Source organism: Caretta caretta, chromosome 14, assembly GCF_965140235.1.
Source record: "Caretta caretta isolate rCarCar2 chromosome 14, rCarCar1.hap1, whole genome shotgun sequence".
NCBI lineage: Eukaryota > Metazoa > Chordata > Testudines > Cheloniidae > Caretta > Caretta caretta.
The window spans coordinates 23,984,228-24,003,813 of NC_134219.1; the positions used below are offsets into that span (position 1 = coordinate 23,984,228).

The window sequence follows — 19,586 nt, forward strand, 5'->3', positions numbered from 1 at the left end:
AGCCAAGAGAAGGGTTTTAAGCAGTAGATCTGTTTTTTCTCCTTGCTTAGTAGAGGTCAGCACTGTAATCTTGGCTGCCACTGTTCCCGCAGGGTTCTAACCCGCATTACGTTTTATCTATAAGACAAATTCTCTACTGGGCTAAAAGTGAGTGGAGAAAAGATCTCTCTGTTTAAAAAGTGACCCTGAAAGCCATCTCCTCTAAGCCAAAAACCAGTCAATTCCAACTCACCCTTTGTCAAAGAAAGACGTATGCCCTGAATGAGAGAACTTTGTGCCGTTGCTGCTCATCATGCTGCTGCTAACGTTGCCTGAAATGTAGGATTTCCGTGAAGCCTGGTCCTTTGCAAAATTTCTGCAAGCAGCTAATTTGGATTCTAAGGCCTGTGGAAGGAATAGAGGGTACAGCTGTTAGAACAAAGAGCTCTTCTCCACTACATGACTTGAAATGGCCACTGGCCACTAGTGAGCAGGGGAGGGGGGCGGGGCGGCGGCGGCAATGTGATGAACTTCAGCACAAGCTAAGCTTCACTCCAACAAAGCTAATGCTTTTATCAGCTATGGTTGCAAAGAAAACCTTCAGAATGAGAGCACTGGGCCAAGCTCTCAAATGTGCTCAGCATCCACATTTGAGGGGGATGATTTTTCAGAGGAGATCAGCTCCCATTTAGGCACCTAAATAAAGCGGGCCCAATCTCAACAGGAGCTGCTAGATGCTCAGCTCTTGAAAATCTGTCTCCGAATGTAAACTGCTGCAGCAGCACCTCCCTGAGCCTGCAGGCAGCACCCTGCCCTGATGCTGTTCCCAGCTTCCCCAAGCAGCTGACCAGGCTCCCCTGGCTTTCACCACTGCTCTTCAGAACCTTGTGGGCAGTTGTGAAACTGACGAGAACCACATCAATTTCACTCTGCTGCTGCTGCTGGGGAAAACAGAGCAAGAGTGGAGGCACATACTGGAGCTATTCACTGTAGAGGACAATTCAGAATGGAGAGGATGAGGGTTGTCAGAAGGAGTGGAGATATCCACCCACCCACAGCAGAAAATGCACCCTATCCTGCCGCTTGAGTGGGCCTGGGTGTGGTTCAAGCAGCAGCTGATGGGACAGAGGGCTCTCCTAAGCAGGAGTCCGGAGCAGCTTCCCGATAGAAATCCCAGCACCAACCCCTCCCCAGGAGCTGTGTGCCTCCATGGGAAGGTAAGCTGGGCTTCTCACCAGCACACTGCCCGAGTCACTGCTCTTCCCTATCAGCCTCTGGCTAACGGGTCTGGTCAGATTTTCAAGTCCTGCTTATGTAGCTCAAAGGCAGGGATGGCAAGAGCACAGGAGCAGATGAACAGATGTAGCGACCTTGTGACAGCCTAGAAGCAAAGACAACAGCCAGCACTGCACAGCAGGCCAGCCTTACTGGAGAGTGCCATACTGGGGGAAGCTGGGTTTTTAACCAGAACCAATAAACAGAGAGGAGAGCGGTAACACCAAGAAGAGCTCAGGTGCTGAAAGCCCCAGCTAACCTCACTATGGGGTGCATTCAGCACAGGACAAGACCCTACTTCTCGTGCTGGAGGTTTAAGGGTTACATGGACTCTGCTGGTTCACTGAGGCAAGTGACTCATTATCCACCCAGATGTAAGGGAGGTGAGAGGGGCTCTCAGTGGGACAGAGGAGATCTAGAATGTGGGCTGAGCAGTCCCGAAGGAGGAACCCCTAGAAGCAGCCAAGGCCAAGAAGATGTTCTGAGCCAATCTTTATCTTACTGTTCATAAAGACAGGGGTGAGTTGGGACTTTACACAGTGGGTGGGCTGGGTTTCTAAGAGTGGGCTGGGAAAGATGCCTGCTTACTCTTGGACTTCTGCCCTCTCAGAGAAATCAGGAAGCTCCTTGATTGCAAATAAACTCCTCTACAACCCACACTGATTCTTACTCCTGCCTGCCCTAACTAGCCAGAAGCTCACAGGCAACAACTGGATTTTTAATTTTACCTTTGCTAAAATGATTTCCCTGGTTGTGGCTAACGTTATTCACAGCAGATTAGCTTCTAGGCACAAGAGATTAATGAAAATCAGGCCCAAGGGCAAGATTCTAACCTTAGACACAACCGTGTCCTCACTGTAGCATGAAACCTTGACACTGTGCATTGAGGCACAAACATACGAACAAGTTTTTCATGACTCAAAGCAAGTACAGCCATGTCCTCATTATATTGGTGAGCCTGGCGCTCCAAGCAGCAGATGTTTAAAGCATTTCTCCTCCACTTATAGCTGTAATCCATTTAACAGCTCAAACATTTCACTTCCCTCCCAACTGCACCATGGGGAATATTTGGCTCTCTCTTGGCTTATTCTATTGCCTGTTCACCAGCCTCACATAGGCCGCATACAACTCTGAGAAATGAGTCTGATCGGAAACTGCTCTGTGCTTTGTCACTTTCTTATCGAAGGGCTCCCTGATTATTTTGATTTTTTAAAATAGCTGCGGGGGTGGGGGAGAGAGGGGCAGAGGCTCAGACAGCTGGAATGCACACTACACCCACCACGCTCAGGAAGGTCAATCTGCACTGTGCCTAGGCATGAGACCCGCAGCCCCTTGAGAGAGAGATGGTGTGATCCTGTAGGCACAATATTCAAATGTAAGCAATCCGTATAGGATGCCCAGTCCCACAGTTGGAGGCCCACGCTATACGTTCTTGCCCAAACGCCAACCCCAGCACCCCAATGTAGTACTTGGAATCCCAGTCCCTTGTTTACACCTGGGACTCTCTAACTGAAGTCACCTTGTCATACGCGCAGCCCTCCCGGAGCATGATGGGAAAGATCCCTCGGAGGCTAAAGTGGGGCTGTGCAGAGGTGTGGCCCCACAATCCCTTTTCGGCACGTCTGACATGACTGCAACTGGCAGCAAACAGTCCTAACGCTTGGTTCTATCACAGCAAAAACGTGGGACCTACAGGACAAAGCACTTACCCCGACTTTCCGTAAGAGATCTCCCACAATGTTCAGTGCCGATATTCTAGCAGAAGGAGTTAGGGGGCTGGTACCAAACCCATTTGGTATAGCTGCAAACATAAATGCACTTCATTATATGGTCTGCTTCTCAGAAGTTTAAAATGGCCAATTCAATAAACTAACCCCTGCATGAAAGGGGAAATCTAAAATTCCACCCCAGCACGGCTCCCCATGCTGCTAGCCCCCAATAATACACACACTGTGGGATAACCACCTTAATTTATACCAGCAGTCTGCTTTCGCCACACTCTGCCTATAACAAGGGTTTGTGCGTTCCCCAGCTGTGCCACTGGCTGCACAATGCATCCCTTGCCACAGAGCTGCAATAAACTTCTTTTTTATGTTTTTAAGTTATATTATTAGCCCTTATCATTGTGAACAGCCTTCCACACACAAAATGAGTGTAAACCAGGGCCGTGCTGCCTCCCAGAATCTGCAACGGAAACAGGAGCTCAGAGCCGTGCACTGACCGCAGCATCTCATCAGCACAGTCACTCTGAGACCTACTTTAAATTATCAGCATTGTGACCTATTACTCTGGTGGTCATTTCAGCAGAAAGATCCAGTGATTGCTTATCCTACAATCTCAGACTGTCTCCCCAGGATACCCAACCTCGACCGCCTCCTTTTGCATTGTCAGTGCAAAAATCTGCAGCATACTGAATACTCAAAGGCAGGGTAAAGTAAATTGAACGCAATATCAAATTAAATCCAAAGGCTGAGCTGACTCACTTCCATATTAATTCAACAGAAAACTCTACTCCTGAATTTACCTGAAGCTGCCCCAGAATTTCTAGCAGGCTGCAGGAGATGCAGCTTTTAGGCACAGCTTGCTGCAGAGTACTTGGTGCCTATACATTCCTAGGTTTACCCAAGAGTGCCAGAGTGGAGCTGAGCTGGTGGGAGTGCTGTTTGTCAGCAGAGTTTCATGTTCCCACAGAACCACCCCTGTTGCACTGCATACCTTTTGGGGAAGGAAAGCTATTCTCTGATCCTTTTCCAACAGGCGTGGCTGGCAAAGAGAGAGATGCCTGGACAGCAGAATCCATCTTTTCACAGTCTAGAGTCGGAGAACTAGGAGCAGACTTCCTGGTGACCTCCTGTTGCCTTTCTCGGACAGCTAACTCTTGCCGTAAGTCTGGAAGTTGGAAAAAGAAAAAACGCACATTTCATATTTATGGCTTGATAGTTAAAAATGCAGCACCGCGATCATCCCTGGGGGCACGTACATGGCATTCTTAACCCAACCCAACATGAGCTCCCCAAGGCCAAGCTAAATGCAGACTCAACCCTCACCAAACAAATAATGTACTTCACTATCAGCTTCTCCTCTAAGAGCCTGAGCAAACAGCTATGCCCTGAAGGTCAACAGATCCTGGCCCTTCAGACAAGGCGGAGAGGGGAAGCAGATTCCTCAGCGACAGGGCCGCTGCTGAAAATGCCCTCCAGCCATTTAACTCTAGAAACCCTAAGGACACCCTAAGCAAGAGCAAACCAGCTGATCAACTGCAGTGACATTGCAGGGGAGAGGTGGCCCCTCTCGCAGCTAAGACCCAAACTGCATAGAGTGTTATAGCTCAAAATCAACCCTCCCATTGCAACTGGCAGGGAACAGGTAGCCTTCACCGCATCAATGGAATATGTGCCTCAGAGCCAGCACAGCTGAGCAAACAGGCTCCCGTGTTCTGCCCCAGCTGCAGCTCGCGTGTAGTCATCGGGAGGTCCCATGTAGAGTGCATTACAATAACCTCTTGGGAGGTCACAAAGGCACGGACAGCTCTGTGTCAGAGCTGCAGAGAGTCAGCGCTTCCAACACAAAGGTGCTTCTGGCCAACAGCTCCACTGACCTAACAGTGACAGTGCAGATAAATGCAAGCCAGGAAACTCACAAAGGCCATTCTGCACTGGACCGCCAGAAATTCCCAGGCAGAAAATGCAGTGCTACGTAAGTGGCCTCCACTGCGGCCTAGATATTGCATGACAAACAGCATGTTTGTCTCACTCTTTCCATGACTTTTCTCACAGCCTTACTGTTCTTTCAACAACCAGGGCTGAATGTCCCTGTATGCGCTCCTATGCCCCACACTCCTATTATCAAGGTGTTAATTTAAAGGGAGGTGAGTGGAGAAAGTAGTTGGGCATCTAACTCCCTGAATGATCTTGCCAAGAGGGCAAAACCCCTTCGTTTGCCCACTAAACCCCCAGACACCAAGCAAAAGGCCTGCTAAGAAATTGAGACTGTCTGGGCATAAATTGATAGTGGATTGGACAGGCAGTGTAATCCAGTGGACAGGGAGTCAGAAAACCTGGGTCTATTCCCAACTCTTCCAGTGACCTGTTGTGTGACACCTCCCCTTTCTGTGCATCTTTTTCCTCTACCACCCTTTTTCTGTCTTATCTATTTAGATTTTAGTCTCTTGTTATACATATGTATAGTGCCTAGCACAATGGGGCACCAAAGTCAGCAAGAGGCTTTCGCACTATGATAATGCAAATTAATAATAATAAATGGGAGGGTGTTATTTTAAAATAAAGTATGAACTTCGTTTTCCATTTTTATTTTAGGCAAAATAATTAGATTTTTCACAGGCCACTGGATTCTCAAGCGGACTGTCAGAAAAAGCCAAAGCAAAAGGTGTTGTACATTAGAGTTTTTAAAATACCATGCACTTTTAGAGGTGTTTTCAAAGGCAAACTGCCAAGCAAAAATGAAAACCTGCCCAGATACACAGGTTTGAAAAGTCAGAAGTTTTGTATTTGGGTGTGAGAGCAGCAATTTTTTAAACAGCTAACGTATCTGACTGCTGGCCAGAAAATAATATGGTTTTGTTTGTTTGCTTGTTTTTCTTCTTCTATTTTAAAGATGTTGAACACTTTGTTCATCCCGTTTTGCAACTGGGTAATTAATGTTGATCATTCAGCTGCTCCTGAAGATTCGCCATGAGTTTCATTATTACTGCCCTTACTATAAGTTATGATTTGTATGTTTCATTAGACAACAACATTTGGTCTTCCTTTTTATCTTCTTTGCTGTCAGAGACAACTCCATGTTTGTATCAATAAGACTTGAGTGATGTCGAGCACAGATTTGTGAACTGAGTGACCCTACTAACCAGGTGATGGGGTGCCATTTATCAGCCAGCCTTAATTTCAGCCAGACTTTGGGTATTCCTCACTTCGTCTCGGTGAAATCCTTTTGGGAATTCCTGGTTTACAGAAGATGTCCCAGAATGTAACATCAGTAATACCACAAGTCTCATTGCAATCCTTTCTGGGATATCTTCCATAAGCCAGGCAACTCCCAAGAGGATTACAGAGGACAACGGAGAATTTCACAAGGTTAGTTAACATTTATTTCCATGTCTAATCCCATCCTCAAATCTCCCCGACAACCTGCACAGAGCCTGGTTAATGGAAGCATTTGTCACACAGATCTGTGCTTAACTCAGTTTTCATTTGGAATTTGAATTCTCCTGCAGTACTCACATATTTAAAAAATCCTGAATGGATTTGATGGTATTTTTCCCCACTCACCAGATGAGATTTCTTTACTCCCCTTAACTGTGTAGAAATTATTATTATTATTATTGAAGATTTACATTGCACAAACAGCTTTGGCCCCATTGTGCTAGGTGCTGTACAAACATGAGCTGTAGTTGTTAGAATACATCTCTATTAAGAAGCCTGTACTAAACCAAAGAATTAATCAATCAAGCTGTACCTCTCGCTTCATCCTTTAACCTCTGTACAGAAACTAGTAACGATTCCTTGTCATCCAGCTCACTTTCTAAAAATGCATTTCTCTCAATAGCCTGGTTCAGCCTTTGTTCAAAGTCTTCCAGTGAAACTATTGTTGCCCTAGAAACAAAATTCAAAATATTAGGCTCTTCAGATCTGCTGACATAAAGCACATTGGAAAGCATAACAACAAAAGGAAAAGGTAAGCAATGTCCAAAGCTTTACAGCTCTGCCATGCTTCCTGGAAAAGACCATTAAGCGCCACAGAAGTGAGGTATGTGGACTGGACAGGACAGAACTCTAGCAGCTGGACTTCAAACACTGTAAAACACAGCTGTGTAAGAGCTCACCAAGCACTGATATCCACTCTCTCTCCCTTCTGCTCAGCAACCAGCGCCAGTCAATGCAGCACTCTACATCAACTCAGAGGGCTTGCAAGGTGCTACCACCTCCATGCGCCGAGCAGCTGACAATTCAGCGAGCCAAGAAAGTGTGGGACTGGGATATTAACTCAAGCCCCAAGTCAGTAAAGTACTTAAGCATATGACTAACACAACATGCAAGCCGTTCCACTGACTTCAATGGGACAACTCACATGTTTAAAAAGTTAGTCACGTGCTCAAGTATCTTGCTAAATCAGGGCCTCAGCCCTGGGTCTGCCATGCCACATAGCCAGAGACCCAGTCCTGCTCCTGTTGAACTCAATGGCAACCTTCCCATTCAGTTAAACAGAGGCAGGATCTGTTTGTTACTTTCCAAACAGGGCATTGCTAGCAGCACTCTTGCTAGTTTTATGCACTTCTTATCCAGTATACAGTCATTCCCTGTGGCCAGCCACAGTGCTTATTAGGTAAGGGAAGAAGAGACTCACTAGGCTTGTTTTATTTACAAGGGACTGCATAAGGTATTAGCTTCTTATCTGAAGGAGGCTTTGTCCTGGAAGGATCACTGTAAGAGTCACCTGGCTGCTGATGTCAGATCTGGCATGCTGGCTGGGCTTGCTTTTATGCTCTGCTCTCATCTTTCAGGAATCCATAAAACAGAGTGCAAATTACTGCTCTTGTTTCTCACTGATTTACACAAAGTAGAATACTTCAGAAACCTCCAGCAATCCAGGTTACTGGGCCCAATACTGGGGTAACGAGGTGGGGTTTAGTAGCTTGTGATATGCAGGAGGTCCGACTAGATGATCTGGTGATCCTTCTGACCTTAAACTCTCTGATTCTAGGACTTCTTGCTGTACTGTAGGGCTAACGAGTTAGGCGAACTTGGACATCTGACTGGGCTGGAGCCTCAATACGGTTTTAACTGCATGAGTGCAACAAAAAACAGTCTCTCTCCTTATGCAAAGTTGCATCCATTAGAGATAGTCAAGAGCTGTGAAGCTAAATGACTAGCGGAAGATCTAGCAAGGCAATCGGTTTGTAGCGTTCACCTCTTAGCGCGCTCCAAGTCGTCGTTGGCCTGTTCCAGCTCCCTCACGTATTTGTGTAGCTGATCTTTAATGGCCCGTGTCTGACTTAGGTCATCTTCCAACACCGACACTTGCTTGTAACTTTGTGCATATTGGTGTTCAAGTTTCTCCTGGAAATAAGAGGGGAAGCAAGATTAATGTTGCTAATATACAACCTTCTGAGGCAAGCCAGAGCCAAATAAGAGGGAAAAAAGTAACACAACAGAATTAGTCAGCTCATGTGGGTTTGTTGGTGGTAGCACATAGAAATGCCAGTATTAACATGGATATTTACAAAGCATCAGCACTGGGCACCCTGAAATAAAGAAAGCCAACACTGTGCACAGCAAGGATCCAGTCACCAAATAGCTAGTTATTCTCCCAAACACACCCATCAACTTCCGTTCTCAATAGTCTGTAATGGCAGGTCCAGGAGGCTTTTAAATGTCACCCTCAAAACCATAAATGTGGCCCGGCACACCTACAGGTGGCCAGAAAGCAATACAACTGCTAGAGAGGATTCTGACTCTGTGTCTCCCAGACTCCAGACAATTATGCTACGACAAGAACCGGCCTGAAATCCCAACGGTGAGCAAAAATAAGAGGCACTGGAATCTGCTTCTTGACTGCACAGGGAAGTTCACTCCAAGACCTTCACCTGGAAAAACTGGAAAGTGGGTGCTGACAGTCTGGTTGGTTAAGAATGTCCACAACTCCGAGGAGGCAGCTAGAGACTTTCCTGAAGAAGCTACTGGCCTCCTCAAGTACATGCAGATTTCATAACTACAACAGGGAAGGGATAAGATAACCAGGGATCCCACAGAGCACATTTGCCCTGGCTCAGAACACAATGATTTCCAGCTATGTTCCCACCTCCTGCCCCGGGTCAAGTTTCCAAGAGCAGGACCAAACCATGGTGCTCTCCAAGATCCCAGGGCAGGGTGAGAACAGATCGGCCCAGATGCATTAATTAGAATATTCTATTGTCTATCTGAACACTCTACAGAACACTATCAGAATCTCTACTAAAGGACATGCACGAGTCAGAGGTCATTAACTGCCTTAAAAATCTCACAAAACCAGAGACATTCTGGGCAAAAACCATTGATTCACAGGAATTAGCTGCACAATCCTACTGCTGAAATGATGAACAAAATGATTCAATGGCCTAACAAAGCAGATTAGTAGTATGTCCATCACATGGCTACGTTAACTTGCTGTAGTAACAACAAATCCACCAAAGTCTCCGAAAACCCAAATCTGCTGCCCTTACTCAAGCAAAACTCAAGATCAAGCTCAAAAGCAAAGGATCCGAGACATGTCCCTCTTATTACATGGCCAAGGAACATAGCAAATTCCTCCACAAATTTACCTGACATATAAGGTGGCTGGTAAATACCTGGTCTTACCCATTGGGCACATGCCATACTCAAAACCGGATCTCAAACATATGTCTGCTCCCCTCCCTTTATATTCTGGATACAATTACTGAATTACCAAAAAACCTGTACAGACGAGACAGATTTTGAATGATAATTTAGGACCACACTTTTGACTACCTGCAAGAACAGGCCATTCCACTACAGACACTGCGGTACCTTTAATGTTTCCACTTCATATTTCAGTCTTTGGTTATCTGCTTGCAAGTCTCTATTCCTCTGTTCAGCCTGCACTAGCTGGGCCTCCAATTCAGCTTCCAATTCTCTGCTCCCCTCCTGGAATTCAGCCAGCTCTTCACGTGCTTCCTGGAAACTGTAAGCAGAGGATTCATATCAGTCAAGGGTTTAGTTTATCAAGTTGTAACAAAACCCACGGATCTTGTCTAAAGATAAACCCAGGAAGAATCTCCAGCATATGAAGGGACTCATATAAACAGCATCTCTTTCAAGAGAAGAAGGGAACTGCAGTAAGGTAAGAGTTACATGAAGTTCAGCTATGAAAGGAAATTCATTTTTGTGCAACACACAAACTGCTGTATTAAAAACATGTTTAAATACAATTCCATGCACAAAGGTCAACAACAGGATGTCTAGGAGTTTGACAAAAATTCTCTATTCATTAACTTTCACAGCTAGCATTTGTTAAATCATTTCATGGACAGGTCTGGTATTAGCCAGTGAATTTTTAACCTGGTTTTGATTGAAAAACATATGACTGAATGCAGTCTAACAACAGAGAACAATATTGTTATACCATATGGCCACACCAAAGTAACATTAAACCCCAACCCTTTTCTAGAACCTAAGGTTATTAACCACTTAGTCAGGGAGCCAGCATAATACTTACCTTACACCACTGCAAGGTATTAAATTGCTAAAAGGAGCCACTGCCCACTGTACACACGTCACTGACATGTCTGTATCTGCCCTGTGCTTACCAGCTCAGCTCTCATCAAGCAGCAAAGTTTATAGGAAAGTGAATTATAAGGGTACAGAAACCAAATCTTTCCTTAACCCCTAAAGGCCCTGAATTTTTTCTGACATTCAAGAACAACTCAGGAGATGCCAGGTCCCTTCAGATGCTCCCTCTGAAATATGCCAGTTCTGTGTTTCTTTCACCAATCTGACACGTTCAGTGGTCGGGAAGCAACATGAATTCATTAGCATCCTGGGCTCTGATGTGCATATTGGGACTGCAGGAAGTTTTGTTTGCTGCACATGTGCAATCCACAACAGTAACACAGAACAGAAGGACAACACTCCAGAGGAAAGCAGGCAGAGGTTCCCGAAACACAGAACCAAGCAGAGTATTGCTCCAGGTATTTAGATACCAATCTGCAAAGCCAGCCCTGCTAATGCCAATGGTAGCCAAAAGGAACTCATACAATCTGCCCTAGGAGGCTGCAATCCACAACCTGGAGCTCTCAAGTTGGTAATGCCCATGCAGAAGATGCTCTGCTTCCAGCAGTGGGCTCTTACTGACTGACCTGGCATTTTTAAAGATGAAAATGAAGAAATTCATTTGGACACACCTGACACTTATCAAAGCAAAACTCCCACTGAGAGGCAGGTTGATTAGCCACATTCTGGTAGAGCTAACAGTAAGCACAGGTCTATGAATCCAAAATGATACCTTTGTTTATACTTCAAGGAAAGCTCTTTCCAATAAGCAGTTTCTTCTTTTGGACTCGAAAAATCTGGGAGTTCTTCACAGTCCATGATCAATGAAACCTGCAAAATGCAAACACATGAATAAGATAAGGACAAAGACAAAGAGGACATCCCTGGGATTGCCACAAAATAGAATCATAGAATCATAGGATATCAGGGTTGGAAGGGACCCCAGAAGGTCATCTAGTCCAACCCCCTGCTCGAAGCAGGACCAATTCCCAGTTAAATCATCCCAGCCAGGGCTTTGTCAAGCCTGACCTTAAAAACCTCTAAGGAAGGAGATTCTACCACCTCCCTAGGTAACGCATTCCAGTGTTTCACCACCCTCTTAGTGAAAAAGTTTTTCCTAATATCCAATCTAAACCTCCCCCACTGCAACTTGAGACCATTATTCCTCGTTCTGTCATCTGCTACCATTGAGAACAGTCTAGAGCCATCCTCTTTGGAACCCCCTTTCAGGTAGTTGAAAGCAGCTATCAAATCCCCCCTCATTCTTCTCTTCTGCAGGCTAAACAATCCCAGCTCCCTCAGCCTCTCCTCATAACTCATGTGTTCCAGACCCCTAATCATTTTTGTTGCCCTTCGCTGGACTCTCTCCAATTTATCCACATCCTTCTTGTAGTGTGGGGCCCAAAACTGGACACAGTACTCCAGATGAGGCCTCACCAATGTCGAATAGAGGGGAACGATCACGTCCCTCGATCTGCTCGCTATGCCCCTACTTATACATCCCAAAATGCCATTGGCCTTCTTGGCAACAAGGGCACACTGCTGACTCATATCCAGCTTCTCGTCCCCTGTCACCCCTAGGTCCTTTTCCGCAGAACTGCTGCCTAGCCATTCGGTCCCTAGTCTGTAGCGGTGCATTGGGTTCTTCCGTCCTAAGTGCAGGACCCTGCACTTATCCTTATTGAACCTCATCAGATTTCTTTTGGCCCAATCCTCCAATTTGTCTAGGTCACTCTGTATCCTATCCCTACCCTCCAGCGTATCTACCACTCCTCCCAGTTTAGTATCATCCGCAAATTTGCTGAGAGTGCAATCCACACCATCCTCCAGATCATTTATGAAGATACTGAACAAAACCGGCCCCAGGACCGACCCTTGGGGCACTCCACTTGATATACTGGAGAGACCCCATCACTGTGACCTTTCTTGAGTTTTTATGCCTTGCCGAGAACTACAAGTGAATTCAGCATTCATGAAAGGGACACCAGTAATCCCTGACGACAGACAGGCACAGATACAGAGAGACCAGCACCAGGCAGCAACCTGCCCACTCTTCCACCTCACAGGATAGTTTTGTGGTGGTTTGTGATCTGAACACATGGAGACCAGAAATTGAGGAAACTCTAGTCATATTTTGAACCTAGCTCTGAAGTGTTAGTAGCTTCACACACTTATCTAGGACCTCTTTCCACAAGGCTTGGTTTTAAAATTCACAGTCATCCAATTTTAATATTAATCCACTTAAAATAAGTGTTTTTAAAAGGACAGGTACCTTTCACCTCTCACCTATGTCTGAGATATTGAAGTCCTCAAATCGTGGTTTAAAGACTTCAAGGAGCAGAGAACCCTCCAGCAAGTGACCCGTGCCCATGCTACAGAGGAAGGCGAAAAACCTCCAGGGCCTCTTCCAATCTGCCCTGGAGGAAAATTCCTTCCCGACCCCAAATATGACGATCAGCTAAACCCTGAGCATATGGGCAAGATTCACCAGCCAAATACCCAGGAAAGAATTTTCTGTAGTAGTTTTTAGTCTAAAGACATTCAGAGGGCAAAGCTCCCCTTGCCAGGGCATCTGGATCAGGCTCTATTGGTGGAGGGAAGTTAGCTATCTAAGGTTACGCTGGAAATTGACTCAGCAGGGCATGAAAAATGCACTTCTTAATGGAAACTATCTGGCAGTAGCACAGAGAAATTTACCAGACTCTTCAATTTCACTAAAGTCTGATTCTGAGCAGCAGCATCTACCTCCCTCTTACATGGCGCTAGTTACTGTCATATCTGTGCACCTTGTACCACAGAGCTACTCAAGAGCACAATCCGTCTCTCTCCCCCTTCACTACAACAGCGAGGATGAGTACAGTTCTGAGCAGCTCTGGGTTTGTCAACATTACCAGCTGTGCCGCTGTAGCATTTGTAGTGCAGACACTTACTAAAGCCATGGAAGGGATTTTTCCATCACTGTAGTAAATCCACCCCTCGAGAGGGAATAGCTAAGTCAAGAGAAGAATTCTTCCATCAACCCAGTGGTGTCTACAAAGGGCTGAGGTCAGCTTAACTGTCTCCCCCAGGGTTGTGAATTTTTCAAACCCAAGACACACGACTAGGTGGAGATAAATTTTTGGTGTAGACCAGGCTTTAGTGGCTAGATTCTAGTGAGTTTCACAGTTGTTCAGCTAATAGCAGAAGCAGCAAAAGTGACGCATCTTGTAATTTTTATTCTGTTGCTGGGAAAAGCTATGAGTAACAGAGGGACATTTGCTTCACAGGATGGGGGGAGGCTTGGGCTCCACACTTAACAGAACCCTCTTGCTCGGCTGATGTGAAAAATGTAGTGGAAGAACCCACACAGCAGGCCCCATTGGAAATTGTTCCCCAACCCTTAAGCCCAATGCAGCATGCTGGTTCTTACCAAGATATTGTCTCTGAACTCCCTCTGAGAAAGGCCTCATCTTTTATACTAGCATCTGGTCCATTGCTCAAGCCCTGTGACCCAGGTTTCATTGTTAAATCCCATGAAGGAGGGTAGGAATGGGCTGGTTTCTCCCCCACCTTCAGGACAGACACTTTAAACTAGTGTTTCTCAAATGCATCCACCCTAGCTGCATGCAGCCACCAAGGACTTTTCTTGAGCCACAGCCTCCTGGGCTATGATGGGGGGTGAGGGGGGGGCTAAAGCAGCAGCCCCCTCCCCCAGAGCCACCACCAGTGGTTGGGCCCTGCCCACCTCTGAAGACACAAAAGCTGGAGGAGCAGGCAGGCAGTGGGTTCCCCACCTTCCCAGGGCTGGTGGTGTCAGGCTCCAGCCACGAGGTTTCAGGCTCCATGCCCTCACCATATGGTGGCGGGCTCTGGCCCCAAGCTCACCCCCCCTCCTCCAGTGCCCCCGGCCCCCACTGCTTCCATATTCACCTCCCCATCCCAGGCTTGCCGGGGCTGAGTAAGTCTGCTGTGAAAAGTGATATTTGTACATTTGTTAATGTCACTTTTCACAGCAGACTTAGTAACTAGCACATCTTGAAGAAAAAAAAAGGAACCAAAAAAAAGCAAAAAAAGACAAGACCGTACGAAGCACCTTATTTGTGTTTCTATTCTGTTTAGGTCCAGTAAAGAATAGAGACAACTGTACATGACTATTTATTATTGAGTCTGGGGGAAAAAATCCTACATCAATAAATTACAATGATTTCAACATGTCTATGTGGATAGTTATTGGTTTTTCCTAAAGTTAATTAAGTATTTTAGGAAAAATTGTCAGAGGCCACCAGAAAAAATTGTTGTGAGAAGCCCTGATTTAAACAACCCTCATAGCACACTGCTCCTGTCAGCTCAATCAGCCATACACAGCTCCTCATTTTGGGCTCTAACAAGCATCAGTGCCCATTTCCACCCCTCCAGGCCTAGACTCGCCAAATTGACATCTCCTGCATCTCTGTGACCCACATTTTAGAGGTCTGGCCAGGCTCAGTAAACGTGGAACACCACAACTGCACTGCATTCAACAGAGGGGGAAAACATGAGCACCTTAGACAGCAGTACTTAATCCATGAATAATGCAAAGGAAAGCTGCCGCTGTATCAGCCTACAGCTGCTACAATTCAGGTCAAGAGACCATATTCATCCAAAGGGCATTAAGCGCCTCAAAAACTCCTCTCCCCCTAGAAAGAAAAGGAGTACTTGTGGCACCTTAGAGACTAAAGTCACTTCAGATGCACCTTGTTTTAGAATCGTGAGTTTATCACTATATCTGCTTTGCGATAGCACTCAGGAGCCCGTCATGGACCAGGGCCCCACTGTGTTAGGTGCCGGACCGACACAGAACAAAAACACGGTCCAACCCCCAAAGAGCTTCCAGTCCAAGTAGCCTTTTGCTGTCCATATTTCAACGGACTGAGGATGAGTTTACATGTGGATCTCATGGAGCTTCACTAGAATTCCCCTCCACACAGTCCGATCAGCACCAGAGCAGCAGATTTTTGCCTGTTAATTTTCACAGGACAGCGCTAGTTGTAGATTCATTTCTTTCGCCGGGGGGAGGGGAGCTGCCTTTGGCTAGGCAGAGCAGTGTGAACACACTTTGTGAGTGCTAGACAGCTCTGGAGCAGCCGCCTGTTCCTAGGCAGTAGCAGCACAGGAGTTCTCAGCAGAAACCACTGGCTGTAAATCTATTTTCACAGCTATTTTTAAGTCTGCGAAAATAAACGTACAGGGAATATGTCCCAGTTCTACAGTACATTTCCTTGCACTGGTTATACCTGTTATACCTCTTAACAAGGCAATTTATCATTGTGAAGGTACAAAAGCTTAAGCTTCCATGCAATGGCCTCATACACCCACAGTCCCCTTGACTCAACATCATTAAGGGCACGTAAGTGCAACCTACAGGAATTCAGTCCAACTCTGCTCAAAACCTAACTGAATCAGTGAACCATGTTTGTTGACAGAACCGAGCACGTGTTCAGACCTGTAGCTCTAGGGAACCCATCGCTGCAGCTTGGCACACATGACATGCTTGAGATCAAGAGCAAACACCTTCCCCCCCCGAGATACAGGATGCACAATACTCAGCCTCTGCAGCTCCGAAGTAGTTAATCTACTAAACAGCCAGCAAGAGGCATGCCAGGAGATTCCAGTTTGGACACGGTGGAGAGCTTGGACGAGGCATCTTACATCGTCTTATAGAAGTACGTCCATCCAAAGACTCCTCCCTGCCCATTCAAATGAGCTACACCCTTGGAATCAAACACCTGAGTCATCCCTGCCAATTGCAGGGTCGGGAATGGAACACATGAGAGAGGCTAGCAGAGACCTTGAAGCTTTTATGGCTTTGTAAATTGTGGGGAGGGTGGATTCTTTCCTCTCACGAAACTTCACCATTTTACTGTACAATGTGTATTTACACACAAACTCACTCTTTCCCCTGCCCCAGGATAACCCAGCCTTCAGAGACATAAGCAGCATCTGGCCAAGCTACCTTATTATCTAGAGAGACCACAGCATCTGGGATAAACTTGCTTCAAGGCATGATGGGAGGCTGAGTCAGCCTATAATCCCTTGCAGGACCCTTGGGTGGGAAGGCTCGGAGAAGAAACGAACCTAGCGCCATGACATTTGGCGGTGGGTCTGATACAGGGTGTTCTTCATCCCCAGACCGTATTGGGGCTCAGTGGTAGGAAGGCTATTCTGAGCCCACTGAAGAGCTCTTTCTTGGTTTCATTCCTGAATTTCACCCAGAAATGAACTGCTCACTACTGCCAAGTATTATAATTATTATTGTTTGTTTCAGAGGCTGCTGTGGTTGGCACACCACCGTCTCAGCAACTTCCCGACATTTGGAAGGTCACAGAGTGATAGGGAAAGTTTTTAAAAGCTCTGCATTTTTAGGGTCGCTTATAAGGCTTTTGAAATGCCTAAAAACTATCATTTTGTAAACTATCCATTTTTCCAATTCCAGATGGCACGAAAAGGAACCAAAAAGCTCAGGGAACTTCACTTATATCCCAGCGAGTTAGATCTGGTTCAGCACTGGTGGCTTTTATTGATTCTACATTTGAACAGAGAATCTATTTTCATAAGTTAGGCATAGCTTGTGCCTTCCTTTATTTGACACTTAACTATTAGATGGTTTTAAACAAAACAAAAAAACACCACCTAAAAATAGCAGGATAGTTCCGCAGAGAGACTGGAAGTTAGAAGAACAGGTTTCTTTATTCCCAGCTGTCACTGACCTGCTGCTGTGTGACCTTGGACCAATCCTTTTGTCTCTCCCACCCTTTTTCTTGTCTATTTAGCGAGTGTACGCTCTTCAAAGCGGGGACGATCTTACTATGTATTTGTACAGTGTCTTATAGGCACTACCATGATACACATAAAGAAGAAGAAGAGGCTAGTTTGTTGTAAGGCATATATAAGCCAGTGCAATCATGATAACTTAAGTTAACAAAGAATCAGTGCTCTGCTCTATCTATGGTTAATTCCTGGCCCTAGTAGTTACGTAGGGGTGTTCAGAGCCCACTATGGCAAGCCCTTAGTCATGGACTTCAACTGGAGTTTTGCACATGGAGCGTTTGCAGTATCAAGCCTTTAACACGTAACACTGAGGTTTTTAGAGTACAGCTGAGACAATGCATTGGCTTCTCCCAGGGCTTTTCCCCACAGAGGATATTTTTGAGCTGGGACATCAAAGCAGGATTCACTGTATGAATACACAGGGCAGCACCACAGTTCAGCATTCATTAGCTGCCCCTGGGAGAACCCAAATAACTGGCCAAAACTCCAGAATTGAAAATATTTCTAAATCAAGAACCAATTTGAAAATGTGCTAGTTCCTTCCAAGCCCTTATTATATAAGTGAACAGGGCTAAACAACGAGTAGGAGGGAATCTCAGACTGAGACAAGTGTGCTAGTTTTCACAGTTGTGACCATGTTAAAACCTACCAGCTCATGGTCTGTGTGTAGAAGGTATCTGAAGACACTTCTCTTTGCATGGGACCAACTGGCCCCCTGCCTCTGAGAGATTTAGTAATATTAGAATATTTCAGAGTCAAATGGTGAACCCACTGCACAGCCTGAGTGAACAGGTTTGATGCTGGAAAGAGCCTGGGAATACTGTCTCCTAATGGTAGGTGTGTGACAGCGCTAATAAAATGAATCCCTGTGAAGCTGCTCTTCAACTAAGCCATTGGAACTTAGGGCAGCTCACTGCATAACAGAGTACCTTTAAAACGCTTCCCTAGCCCTCCTCCATGTGACCCTGTGCTGCTGTTAGTGCTCGGACTGAATATCAACCTGAAACAACACTGAGCATGGAACGCAACACGGGATTTAGAATGCAATGCCAACTTTCTGTGAGCACAGACTCCACCCTCACATGTCAATTCAATTCAGTGACCTAGGATAAGCTATACAAATGTGGCCACAGTATGTGAGAAAGTCAGACCCCTCAAGTATCTGTCAGACGCAGGCATGACTCAGCCAAGGTGAGGCTGCATGCAACATCTGCATTCCTGCAGCCTCCCTTATTTGAACCACTCCTCATCCTCCCATCTAAAGACAGATTATCATTTCATGTGGAAAATAAAACTAACTAGTGTATTTAACGCCCACGAAACAGGTCACTTCTGTATGTGTTAAGCACCTGCTTCTAGGCTACCTCCATACTAGAACCTCACTGGCTTCCCTCCCACCGACCATTTCTATCCCCCAAATAATTCCAAGACCCAGAAAATGAAATACGGAGGAGGCAAAGCAAGGCTACGTCTCACTGCTCACTAAGCACATGATTTCCAGCTTGCGTATACATACTCGCAGTAGTTCCCACTGAGCTTGTGCAAGTATAAATAGCAGCGTAGCTGCAGTCACACACGTAGCTACAGTGGAAGCATGGCTTAGCCATGCCAAGTACAAACCCACCTGAATCCCATAGGTAAATAGTCGGCATGGCTAAGCTCTGCCACCATAGCCTAAGAGACACAGCCTTCTGTTATCCAGGTCTCACCAGACGTGCTGGAGAGCAGCCTGACTAGTTAACCGATGCTACCATCCAGGGTGATGACAGACTTCCCGTCTCTAAAATCTGCCAAAGGACACTTGACTTGCTCCCCCACTCTTTAAGGTGTCCCTACTATCGGCTGGTAACCTGGTGGATCAGATGCATATTTGACCAAGATAACACATGGCAAGAAGCAAATCCAGGGCCTTTGGGATAAACAAACACCATGTCATCACCCATTCTGGCTGCCAGATTCCTGATCTTCCTGAAACTTAGATTTCCCAGAGATCCCAGGATGTTGCTAGAGAGTCATTCCCTTCCTGCACTAAAGATGCTCTCCAGTTCAGAAAGCTAGTGCTCTCTGGGTCATGAATCGGGCCATCTGCCGCTTCCACCCAGACACCGGTAAAAAGGTAAGAAAGCACACAAGGCTCTGGTCCTACCCACTTTTATTGGCAATACCTGCTGTGGTCACAGGCAGGAATACTAACTACAGACTGTACAATAACTAACTTTAGACTGTTGGATTCTTGATTGCTTCCCTATCTTAGTTCTCAGGACA

General features: G+C 45.9%; 1 protein-coding gene across 5 annotated transcripts in view; it reads right to left on the reverse strand.

Annotated features, from left to right (window-relative positions):
- NDEL1 (nudE neurodevelopment protein 1 like 1) overlaps nucleotides 1-19,586 on the reverse strand; it is a 43,352-nt gene that overhangs the window by 12,297 nt on the left and 11,469 nt on the right. For all 5 annotated transcript variants that reach the window (XR_012664929.1, XM_048819253.2, XM_048819251.2 and 2 more), the window contains 7 exons: nucleotides 11,269-11,366; nucleotides 9,795-9,948; nucleotides 8,179-8,327; nucleotides 6,727-6,863; nucleotides 3,970-4,143; nucleotides 2,964-3,055; nucleotides 233-384 (listed from right to left, as the gene is read on the reverse strand). Coding sequence is in view for 4 of the 5 variants with exons in the window: in XM_048819253.2 (XP_048675210.1) it covers nucleotides 233-384; nucleotides 2,964-3,055; nucleotides 3,970-4,143; nucleotides 6,727-6,863; nucleotides 8,179-8,327; nucleotides 9,795-9,948; nucleotides 11,269-11,354 (944 nt within the window). In the remaining variant the exon portion in view is untranslated. The remainder of the gene's footprint in view (nucleotides 1-232; nucleotides 385-2,963; nucleotides 3,056-3,969; nucleotides 4,144-6,726; nucleotides 6,864-8,178; nucleotides 8,328-9,794; nucleotides 9,949-11,268; nucleotides 11,367-19,586) is intronic.